Source organism: Octopus bimaculoides, chromosome 24 (assembly GCF_001194135.2).
Source record: "Octopus bimaculoides isolate UCB-OBI-ISO-001 chromosome 24, ASM119413v2, whole genome shotgun sequence".
Taxonomy (NCBI): domain Eukaryota; kingdom Metazoa; phylum Mollusca; class Cephalopoda; order Octopoda; family Octopodidae; genus Octopus; species Octopus bimaculoides.
Window position 1 is genome coordinate 20948894 of NC_069004.1, and position 12777 is coordinate 20961670.

The 12777-nt window shown below is 41.5% G+C and overlaps 1 protein-coding gene across 2 annotated transcripts in view; it reads right to left on the reverse strand.

The window, feature by feature from the left end:
- LOC106879737 (ras-related protein Rab-5A-like) overlaps positions 1 to 12777 on the reverse strand; it is a 147113-nt gene that overhangs the window by 18319 nt on the left and 116017 nt on the right. For both annotated transcript variants that reach the window (XM_052976264.1, XM_052976263.1), the window contains exon 6: positions 11392 to 11484. In XM_052976264.1, the coding sequence (XP_052832224.1) occupies positions 11392 to 11484 (93 nt within the window). The remainder of the gene's footprint in view (positions 1 to 11391; positions 11485 to 12777) is intronic.

The following is a 12777-nucleotide window of genomic DNA, read 5'->3' on the forward strand; positions in this document are numbered from 1 at the left end:
CCACTGAGGTGTGGGCTGGAGCATTGTCGTGATGAAAAAGGACTCCTCTGGTGAGCATTCCCGGTCTTTTTTCTTTGATTGCTTCTCGGAGGCGTTTCAGTAACTGAGAATAATACAGCCCTGTCATGGTGTGACCCTTTACAAGGTAATCGATCAGCAAGACAACTTGAGAATCCAAAAAAACTGACACCATGACCTTGCCAGCTGAAGGAATGACCCTGGCCTTCTTTGGGGTAAGAGAAATTGTGTGCTTCCACTGCTTTGATTGTTCTTTGGTTTCAGGCTGGTAGTGATGAACCCAACTTTTGTCCATCTGAAGTGTTAAAGAGAAAATTTTTTTAAATGTTTCTGCAAGAATTCTTGGACAAACTACAGAGGTTGGACAAAATAATGGAAACATCATACAATTTCAAACAAATTTATTTTAATATGGGTTAGTACCACCTTTGGCAGTAATTGCAGCTTGAATTCTATGAGGTATGGACTTATACAAAATTTGAATTGTTTCCAAAGGAATTTTTGTCCATTCTTCAGTTAAAACAGTCTCCAGTTCTTGTAGTAATGCTGGTGGAGGATATAAACTCCTTGTTTTTCTAAAATGCACCATGAATGTTCAATAATATTGAGATCTGGGGACTGTGGTAGACAGAAAAGATGTTGAACTTCATTAGGATATTCCTTAGGCCATTCAGTAACAACTTTAGCTGTGTGAATTGGTGCATTATCATCCTGAAAGATTGCATTTCCCTCCGTTAACAGTTCCACAACCATAGGATGAATTTGATCAGATAAAATGCCTAAATAGTCTTGACTATTAATTCTGCCACGAAGGGAAACCATTGGGACAGTGGATTTCCAATATATAGCCCACCAGATCATCATGGATCCTCCTCCATGTTTAACAGTTGGTTGAAGGTAGTCTGGGTCAAATGCTTCTTTTGGCTGTCTCCACATGTATACTCGGCCAGTGGTTGGAAATAACTCGTCTGAAAAAATAACATTCTTCTACTGCTCTAGGGACCAATTCTGTAGGTTTTTACCCCACTCTAAACACTTTGCAATGTTTGTTTTTGAAAGTAGTGGTTTTCTGATTGCAGCCCTCCCGTGAAATCTGGCTTTGTGCAGCCCCTGGTGAACAGTTTTTGTGGAAACTGGATTCTTGAGGTGGTCATTAAGTTCTACAGTAATTTTGGGAGCTGTAATTTTGTAATCTTTTCTAACAATTCGTGTAAGAGTCCGAGGGTCTCTATCTGAAAGTTTTGGTTTTCTTCCGGAGTTTTGTATCAACAGGGAGGTTTTTCTCTCTTTCTCAAAGGTTGTCATTACTTTCAAGACAGTACTTCTTGATACACCAAACATTTTGGCTGTTTTCGTTAGGCTAGCACATGCCATACAAGCACCAACAATTTGACCTCTTTGAAAGTCCAATAGATCTATCATTTTAATGAATTTTAATTACCTTTTTCTGATATGTGAAAAGAAACAGCAATTTTAGCAAAACATACTAAGCAACCCTAATAATAAATGAAAAAACAAAAATAAACAAGCTTTTGATGGTTTTATAGATATTTCAAAATTATGATGCTATGATGCTCGGTGTTTCCATTATTTTGTCCAACCCCTGTAGGTCTATGCACAAAGAGTGTAGCGTGTTTTGAATTAGATGATAACATTACACCTGTGTTCAAGCCTAATAGGAAAGTGCCTTTTGTGGCAATAAAGCAAGTGGACGATGAGTTGGACATATTGCAAAAAAAAATGGAATCATTGAAAAAGTGGATCACATGAAATATGCAGCTCTGGCTATATGTATAAAAAAGAAAAATAACAAAATTAGGTTGTGTGCCAATTTTTTGACCAGTTTAAATGACTGTTTAAAAATGAACCATTATCCACTACCAATCCCAGAAGATATTTTTACAAAACTAAATGGAGAAAGATATTTTCAAAACTCGATCTGTCTGATGCATATCTACAAATCAAAGTAGATAAAAGATGCTCAAAGCTGTTAACGGTGAACATGAACATGTTGGATGGCAATCTGGTATCTTCACTGGTGTACACGGGGGCTACGGTATTGGCTCCCGAAACGAAGAGGGAACTAGGCAACTGGAGTTCTGTGATACATGTAACCTTTTTAATCTGCAACACTAACTTCAGGAAGCCAGACAACTACCTGATAACCAATCAATCAGGTGACTCTACTAGCCAAATTGATTTCATTCTCACCAGACAGTGGGACGCAGGGTTATTCTTAAATACAAAGACCCTCCCAGATGAAGAATGTACTTCCCAGCATAGACTAATCGTTAGTGACTTTAGACTTGAGGCCAGAAGGATGCCAAGAAGCAGACCAATCCAGAAAAAAAAAATGGATTTGGAAGCTTAAGAACCCTTCACAGAGATTTAGGGACATACTCATCAAGAAATTTGATGAGAGGGAGGAGATGAGGAGCTACAGAACTTGGACATAGAAGGTAGCTGGAAATTCCTATGGGACAGCTTACTGAATGCCACAGACCAAGTCTGCGGATGCTGCAAAGTCCCTTCCAGACCAAGAGTAATGTGGTGGTGGAACAATATGGTAGACAAAGCCATTAGAGCAAAGAAACAGGCTGCAAAGCCTGGAAGAGTCGGGGTAGCGGGGAACTGTACCAGATAGCCAGAAGGGAGGCTGGACAACAGGTATACATAGCCAAGGGAGAAGCAGAAAAGAAGACGTTTTCCAATGTCCAGCAACATGAAGGCCAAAGAACTGAAGTATTTTGGATTGTAAGACAGTGTGTGAGACAAAACTGTGATGTTACAGGAGCAAAATGTGTCCGCATGGATGATGATGCACTTGCTTTTAATGATTCGGAAAAGAAAGAGGCTTGGAGAAGCCATTATGAAAGACTGCTAAATGTGGAGAATGAATGGAAGGAGGAGAGCCTGCCAAATGTTGACCCAGTAGAGGGACCAGCTATCCGAATAGATAAAGCAATTAAGGGTATGAAGCCAAGAAAAGCCCCTGGCCCATCTGGAATCACTGCTGAGATGCTTAAAACATCTAGTGGTGTGGGCTACGGCCTAGTCACCTGCATTGTAAACCAGGGAGTTCATGACGGAGTCATACCCAATGACTGGCATAGCGCACCATAGTCAACTGCTACAAGGGTAAAGGTGATAGACATAACTACAGATGTATCAAACTGCTGGATCAGGTGATGAAGAACACGGAGAATGTCATAGCCCAACTAATTAGGGAGAGAGTCTGCATAGATGCGATGCAGTTCAGTTTTGTACCAGGTAGAAGCACCACTAATGCTATATTCCTGATGTGGAAACTGCAGGAGAAATACTTATCCAAAGATAAATCCCTATACTTGGCTTTTGTGGACTTGGTGAAAACCTTTGACAGGGTCCCCCAATCCCTTATCTGGTGGGCGATGCAGAAGCTGGGTATTGACGAATGATTCATAAGGGCTGTACAGGCTCTATACAGAGATGCTGTTAGAAAGGTTAGGGTTGGCAATGAGTATAGTGAAGAATTCTGAGTAAAAGTAGGGGTCCACCAAGGATCAGCCCACAGCCCCTTCTTATTTATTATAGTCCTCCAGGTAATAACAAAGGAATTCAAGACAGGTTGTCCCTGGGAGCTCCTCTATGCAGAATCACTACCAGAACTAGAGAAGAAATTCCAAGTGTGGAAGCAAGGTTTTGAGTTGAAGGTCCTTAAAATCAATGTCGCAAAGACCAAAGTCCTAGTAAGTAGGAAGGCAAACAAATCACACACCCCTTCAGGTAGATGGCCCTGCTCGAACTGTAGAAAAGTTGTAGGTAGAAACTCCATAAGATGTACCCAGTGTAAGCTATGGACGCATAAGAGATGCAGCAACATCAAAGGAAGATTAACTGGGAAGATAGCTTTCGTCTGCAGCAGATGCACAGGGTCAATAAACACCACAGATACTCAGAAAACAGATTCCATCACATACCAAGGGGAGAAACTAGAAGTAGTTGATAGTCTCCACTACCTAGGGGACCAAGTCAGTAGTGGGGATGGATGCTCAGAGAGCGTTACCACTAGAATAAGTGTTGCCTGGGCAAAGTTCAGACTGCTTCTACTCATACTGGTGACAAAGGGTCTCTAGCTCAGAGTGAAAGGTAGATTGTATGATGCATGTGTACAAACTGCCATGCTTCATAGCAGTGAAACATGAGCTGTGACTGCTGATGACATGTGTAGGCTCAAAAAAATGAAGCTAGCATGATCCACTGGATGTGCAATGTCAGTGTGCACAGACGACAGAGTATAAGTGTCCTGAGAGAAATGTTGGACATAAGAAGCATCAGATGTGGTGTGCAAGAGAGATGTTTGCATTGGTATGGTCATTTACTACAGGTGGATGAGGTGAGCTGTGTGAAGAAGTGCCACTCCCAAACAGTGGAAGGAATCTGGGGTAGAAGGAGACCCAGGAAGACATGGGATGAAGTGATGAAGCATGACCATTGAATGTTGGGCCTCAAAGAGGAAATGATGAAAGACTGAGACCTCTGGAGATATGCTGTGACTGAGAAGACCCAGCAAATAAAGTGAGATCACAGCTATAATCTACACCAGTGTACTCTTAGAGTGTAGGCCAACATGCCATGTTTGAGGAGACCTATTGAGTCAAGTACATTGGCATCAAAATAAAATCAAATCACAATCAAATGGAAATTGTAGTTCTGGTCCCCGTGCTGGTGGCATGTAAAAAGCACCATCCAAACATGGTCAATGCCAGACCCCTTGCTCCGACTGGCTTCTGTGCTGGTGGCACGTAAAAAGCACCATCCGAATGTGGCTGATGCCAACACTGCCTTGACTGGCTCCCGTGCCAGTGGCACGTAAAAGCACCATTCAAACGTGGTCGATGCCAGCCCCCTCTGACCCCTGTGCCAGTGGCATGTAAAAGCACCATCCAAACATGGTCGATGCCAGCCCTCTCTGGCTCCCATGCCAGTGGTACGTAAAAAGTACTATCTGATCGTTGTTGATGCCAGCCCCCTCTGGCCCCTGTGCCAGTGGCACGTAAAAAGTACCCATTACACTCTCGGAGTGGTTGGCGTTAGGAAGGGCATTCAGCTGTAGAAACATTGCCAGATCAGACTGGTGCCTAGTGCAGCCTCCTGACTTTCCAAACCCCAGTCGAACCGTCCAACCCATGCCAGCATGGAAAACGGACGCTAAACGATGATGACGACGACACACAGTGATCTATACAAATACAACAGACCACCTTTTGGACTGAAAGTAACACCCACAATATTCCAACAGATGATGGATGCGATGTTGGCAGACTGTCAAGTTGCTATTCCTTACATTGATGATGTGTTAATCAAAAGCAAATTGTAGAATGAGCATATCAAACATGTGAAGTGCATCTTTAAAAGAATTAAGGATCATGATTTCATACTTAGTGAAGAAAAATGTGAACTTTTTTTGCCTAAAATCAAATAGCTAAGTCAAATCATAGATATGAATGGAAGACGTCCTGACTTGTCAAGGGCAGACACAATCAAGAATATGCCTCCTCCAATAAATATACTGACATTACAAGCTTTCCTTGGCCAAGTAAATTACTATCAACAGTACATTTCTAATTTACAATAATTGAGAGCACCATTAAATGGTTTACTAAAACAAGGAGTAAAATGGAATTGGTCAGTAAACTGCCAAAACACATTTGAAAACAAAGAAAATACTAATTTCTGACTTATCACAAATGCATTTCGATCCGAGAATGGACATTGTTGTAGCAACTGATGCTTCGAAGTATGGAATAGGAGCAGTCTTGCTACACAAGTATAAAGATTGAAATATGAAGCCAAATGTTCATACTTCGTGTTCGCTGATAGCAGCATAAAAGAAAGTATAGTAAAAAAGGAAGCTCTATCAATTATTTTTGCGGTAAAAAATTTCACAAAATTCTACATGGTATAAGTTTTTTGTTATGAACAGTCCATTGGCCAGTACTATCAATTTTTGGATCAAAGAAAGGATTGCCTACCCATACAGGAAACCAACTACAATGCTGGCATACAATATTGCTGAACTACAATTTTAAGATGCAGTATATTCTATTGAAGAAAATTGGTCATGCAGACTGCTTACCAAGGCTAATTCCCAAGAGCATGGAACCGCTATAAGAGACCATGATAGTGTCATTGCAGTCAGAAAATGAAGTAAGAATTATTGTGTATAATATAATCCAGAAACTGCCAGTGACAGCGCAAGATATAAAAATGAAATCTGCAAAGAAATTTACTTTACAAGAATGAAAGAAACATTGAAAAATAAGCATAATAAAAAATACAAATTCAAATAATTTCTCACTATGCGACAATGTCCTAAGCACAGAGAGTAATAGTACCAAGTTCCTACTCAAGTTCTTTGCTTGATATGGTGTTCCAGGCATGTTAGCTTCAGATAATGGAACACAATTCACAGGATATGAATTAAGAAATTTCTGCAAAATACATGCCATAAAGATCAAATGGGCAGGTATTAAGATTTGTCAACACATTCGAAAGAGCTCTAAGAAAAGCTAGGAACCAGCTAGATAATGACAAGGCACTAACGAAACTTTTGAAAGTATATAGAATAACGCCAAATCCGAATACTAATTCAGGAAAGTTACCAGCAGAGTGAATGTTTGTGCGTAAAATAAAATCGATCTTCGATAAATTATTGCCAGGAAAAAATACATATAAATGAAAGACAAAAAATACATTTGACGGAAATACAAGAAATATTACAAAATATTTCGAAGTAGTAGATTTAAAAATTACAAAACTGGTAAAGAAGGTTGGGAGGATGTCTGTGTAATCAAAAGATTAGATAACATGATGTATTTAATTACAGAACAACATTTGGAACATAAGAGACACATTAACCAGTTAAAGACGAAACATACAGAAGAATGGAGGGTAATAGCAATGGAAGTCTTCTATAATATGTTTGAAGTGCCAGCACCGAGAGAGATTGAACCCCATAGGACTAGCTTCAGAAAATGAAAACAAACTGAATATCTGGTAATACCTAAACGAAAAAGATATCAGATTTAAAAAAAAAACAAAAAAACGAGTGCTTAGTACAATGAAAAGAAAAAGTGCTGTGTGCAATGAACAATATTACGTTAAAAGATACAACAGCTTAGAAAAAAAATAGGATGAGAGTTATGACGCCCACTTGTGAGTGGTAGACTGGTCTGGGTAAAGTATAAATAGTAACAATCCAAGTGAGTTCAAAGGTTCAGAGTTCAGAGTCGAGTGAAGTTCATGTTAGTTCACAGTGAAGTCGTTGGTTAGTTCACAAGGAATATTGATTGCTGGTTTGTAAAGAGATTTGTTAGTTCATTACATTCTTTTATTCTCTTACTGGCTTTAGCTGAAGGTTGGGGCCATGCTGGAGCACCACCTTTCAGTGTTTGGGTCTCCTTTCTATACTAGTTTCAATGAAGAAGCAAGCTGGACAGAGTTTTTCTTTGTGCCTCCTACTGCGATGTAGGTTCATCTGGGATTTCAAATACAAATTTGTCCAGATACTTATTGAAGTTCTTCACATTTACACCTCACAAATCTCTGAGGTTGTTTGGCAGGATAATAAACAGTTCTGATCCCCTAGATGGGCAACCTTGTATCTCCTCTACAGCAGCACTACTGTTTCTGTCTACATTCTCGATCACTTTCTCTAACCGGGTAACCATATACCTCCTCTACAGCAAGACACTTGTTTCTGTCTCTCTGTCACACTCTAATCTTTCATCATCTGGTACAAGATCACCTCCTCCAATGCTCCTTGGTGACCCTGCCAGTGCTGGTGCCATATAAAAAGCAGCCAGTCCACACTGTAAAGTAGTTGGTATTTGGAAATGCATCCAGCTGTAAAACCCATACCAAAACTGACCTCACTTTGCATCCAGCCATAAAAACCTTGCCAAAACAGACACAGAAGTCTGGTGCAGTCTTCAGCCTAGCCAGCTCTTGTCAAAGCATCTAACCCATGCCAGCATGGAAAGCAGACTTTAACTGATGATGTATTTCAGGTATGGTTGTTCGTCGGAACGACAAGGACCATCTGATCATCCTAGAGGGGGGTGGGGAGGTCAACATTGGTGAGTGCGGAGATGGTTGATAAGCCCAATCCGCGCTTGGAAAGGTCTGCTGCAGTAGGGACAGGGAATGGTAGCAGGTGCCGGGAGCTTCAAAGCATTGTTCTTTCTGTTCTGCCTGCACTTCTCTGCAGCAGCTTTCCTGTCACTTTCATATTGGCGGGGCACCGTTGTGAACAGCAGCCCGCCACTTGGTCCTATCTAAAGCAGTCTGCTCCCATGATGACGGGTCAATGTTGAAGGCCTTCAGTGATACCTTTAGGCTGTCTTTAAACCGTTTCCTCTGGCCACCATGGGAGCGCTTGCCGTGCTGAAGCTCACCAAGCAGAAGCTTCTTGGGTATTCTGTAGTCTGGCATGTGGGCTACATGACCAGCCCAGTGAAGCTGAGTTCTCATCAGGATGGAAGGGATGCTTGGGAGCCCGGCACGAATGAGGACTTCTGTGTCTGGTATCCTTTCCTGCCAGCTTATGCCAAGTAGATTCCTCAGCCTGGTGGTGTGGAAGTGATTTAGATTTTTGGCGTGGCGTTGGTAGACAGTCCACGACTCACATCCATACAGTAGGGTAGTGAGTACGACAGCTTTGTAGACCTTGATCTTTATCATGGAGGTGATGCCTCTTCTGTCCCATACATTCTTGTGGAGTCTGCCGAAGACAGCACTTGCTTTGGCGAGTCTGGTGTTGATCTCATCGTCAATGACTACATTGCGGGAAAGCGTACTGCCAAAGTAGGTGAATTTGTCAACCGCATTGAGTCTTTGCTCGTTGATGGAAATGTTGGGTTCTACATATGATTTTCCCGAAGCAGGTTGGTGCATCACCTCGGTCTTCTTGGTACTGATTGTGAGACCAAAGTTGTCACAGGCTTCCGAGAATATGTCTGCACTGTGTTGCATGTCCGCCTCAGAGGTAGCATTTAGGGCACAGTCATCAGCAAACAGAAAGTCATTGATAGTGTCTGTTGTAACTTCGGATTTTGCTCGTAGCCTCCTGACATTGAAAACTGATCCATCAAATCTGTACCTAATTCCAATGCCCACATCAGCGTCTCCAAAGGCGTCCGTCAGCCTTGCAGAGAACATGAGGCTGAACAGGGTAGGATCTAAAACACACCCCTGTTTCACTCCATTTGTGACTTCAAAAGGGTCAGAGGTCTCTCCCACTATCTCATACTCTGGCCAGCATTCCATCATGAAATTGGCGTGTGATGGTGATGAATTTTATAGGACACCCATACTTTGCCATGATTCTCCAGAGGCCTTCTCTGCTTACAGTGTCAAAGGCTTTGGTCAGATCAACATAAGTGGAGTATAGATCCACGTTTTGTTCTTGGCACTTTTCTTGGAGCTGCCTGGCAGCAAACACCATATCAATAGTACCGCGATCCTTGCGGAATCCACATTGGCTCTCTGGTAAGAGGTCTTTTTCCAGATGAACTATGAGCCTGTTCAGCAGTACTCTGGCCAGTACCTTGCCTGCAATGGATAACAAGGATATCCCACGATAGTTATTACAGGCCTGGCGGTTTCCTTTGTGCTTGTAAAGATGTATGATGGAGGTATCTTTGAAGTTTTGGGGGAGTACCTCCTCCTGCCAGATGAGGTGGAGAAGCTGATGGAGTTTCTCAGTCAAGGTCCTGCTGCCCTCTTTATAGATCTCAGCTGGGATAGAGTCTGAGCCAGGCGCTTTCCCAGTGGACAACAGGCAGATTGCTTTCTCAATCTCTTCAAGGGTTGGAAGTTCATCCATTTCCTCATTTACAGTAATTTGGGGGAGGCGGTCAATGGCCCCATCATTGATGGTAGAGGGGCGGTTTAGTACACTTTTAAAATGCTCTGCCCACCTTCCCAGGACCATGTCTTTGTTGGTGATGAAAGTGGATCCGTCCGCACCGAGGAAAGGTGATGATCCAGATGAGGTTGGACCATAAATTTCCTTAAGACCATCATGAAAGTTCTTCATGTCATTCCCATCTGCATATCCTTGAATCTCTTCTGCTTTCTTGCTTAGCCAGGAATCATGCATCTGTCTGAGCTTCATCTGAATGTTGCTACACAAACTTTTCCATGTGTCCTTCTTTGGTTTGGAGGATGGATCTTCAATATGGGCTTTGTATTCAGAATGCTTTTCTTCTAGCAACTGAGTAATCTCAGTGCAGTTTTCATCAAACCAGTCTTTGTGTTTCCTGGAGATTGGTCCAAGGCACTCCAAAGCTGTGTTGTACACGATCTCACGGATTGCTTCCCATGCTGCTTCCACGTCTTGACTGCCTATCGCAATAGGTTCAAGGTGTTCTGCCAGAGTTTCAGAGAGAGATTTCTGGACAGTTTCTGTTTTCAGCTTGTTGACATTCAGTCGTTTTGGTGCTTTCTTTCCTTGGGGTCTTCTCTTTGGTTGGATATGCAGATTGAGCTTAGCAACTATGAGGCGGTGGTGTGTCCAGCACTCAGCTCCACAGATGGCCCTAGTGATACGTATGTCCCGCCTGTCCCTCTTCCTGATGATGACATAGTAAATTAGATACCAGTGTTTTGAGCGAGGATTTCAGATAAAAAGATGTGGAACTGTACTACAACTGTCTTGTTTCTGATTGGAGTTCAAGAATTCTCTTGTTTTATAGATTAGTATCAGTTATGGACACATTTTGATTGGCTGAGGATGATCACATGATTAGGTTTAGAAATTTTTGTAAGTTTTGTCACCATGTCACCTTTGGTCTGGCAGATGCTTTGCTTCAACCACAGATTTGGTTATCACCCTCAGCAGATTGTCCTGTAAGAACCTCCAGTTGTTCTCTATGTTGTATATCTCCATCTCTTTCTCCTTCTCATTAAAGGCTTCATTAGGGTCATCTCTAAATCTCTGCCCATATGATATGGGCAGAGATTTAGAGATCCTTATGCATGTATGTATGTAATAAGGAGTTGGTAACAACAAAAGTAAAATCTGAGATCTTAAATTATTGTTATTCTAAGTTTAACATTGTTATCATGACAGAGTTCTGTCAAAAAGTCAGAGGAGAAAAGCAGTAGCTGAAACCTTTTGCAGAGCCTGTCAGACCTGTGGGAGGAAGACCCTAAGACTAGACACTTGGTCTGAATGTAGGTAACAGAGTGACACATAAGGGTCAAATAATGGTTTTAAACTGAGGTGCCATTAAGTTGGATCCAACTCAGAAACTTGTCTATTAGTTGGTAACTAAATGTAAAGCTCTGAATTCCATAAACTGAAAGGAAACAACAAATAAATCTCACCAATTTCCTGAAGTAAAAAAACTAAATTTGTGGAAGTTAATGCACTTGTTTCAACAAACACTGCACCATTGCTGTCAGCAAACGACTTTCCATCTAAAGAAAAAAAAGAAAGAAAGAAGAAACAGATATAGTTAGATAAAAAAATTAATTAATGATTTCTTATTTATCTTTCCAATCATTAACCTGAAAATTACAATTAGCTCTCACTGTTGAAGACTGGGTCTTTCAATTCAGTTATGTCATACAATAGATGGATAAATCATATACTAGTCACAAGCATACAGATACATTAATTTAGAGCTTATCCTAATCTCAGGATTTTCTGAAATGGTGAGTACAAGCTTTGCTCCTGGGTGGGACACTGGCCCACTGTAAGCACCAACCCCTAGCTGGAGATAACTGGATGTGGTTATTTTGACACTGATGATTTGGTACAGGTGACTGGATGTTTAGGCTGCTTTGGCAATTGTGTTTTGGCACTGGAGGTAAATGCATGTCTATACAGAAATATGTGCACATAGACAGAGTGAGAGAGAGACATTATGCATACAAATACAAACAGGAGAGAGAGAGCGAGAGAGAGAGAGGGAGGGAGAGAGAGAGAGAGAAAGAGAGAGAGAGAGGGGGAAAGAATAAGAGATACATAAAATGTCTGATGTCACATAAGTCAGCACCAAAATGTCTTATACTTTACTGTTGGTGCTCATTGTCAGTTGCATGGAATAGAATAAAATGACATAAAACATTTCTTGGGTATAGTGTACCTTGAGTAGCACCACTCACTGTGTCCTTCTATACTAACACAGTAAGGTGTAAACTGAGAAAAATATAGCTATTATTTCTATTATGTTGATCAGCTCTGTGGCGATTTCCTCATTGGCTCCAGTGAAGTGGAGAGTAAGACAAAGCAAACCAATCAGAGTCATGTTTCTAGCTTAGTAGCACAACACAATGGCCTAAGTTGTAAGGTTATTACCAACACAGCTGTCAGAAAAAAGCTACCAAACTGGGAATGATACCTGAGATAAAGTTGTGCACTCTATGCAGGTAGATTTACTTTCCTTACCCCTCTTGGTTGAGGATATATCTATATTCTATTTTGTCATTCTTTTAATGTAACCTTGCTGAACACTACCTTCAAGGAGTTTTAGTTCATTATAGCAACCCTAGTAATCATCATCATCATCATCATCATCGTTTAACGTCCGCTTTCCATGCTAGCATGGGTTGGACGATTTGACTGAGGACTGGTGAAACCGAATGGCAACACCAGGCTCCAGTCTAATTTGGCAGAGTTTCTACAGCTGGATGCCTTTCCTAACGCCAACCACTCAGAGAGTGTAGTGGGTGCTTTTACGTGTCACCCGCACGAAAACGGCCACGCTC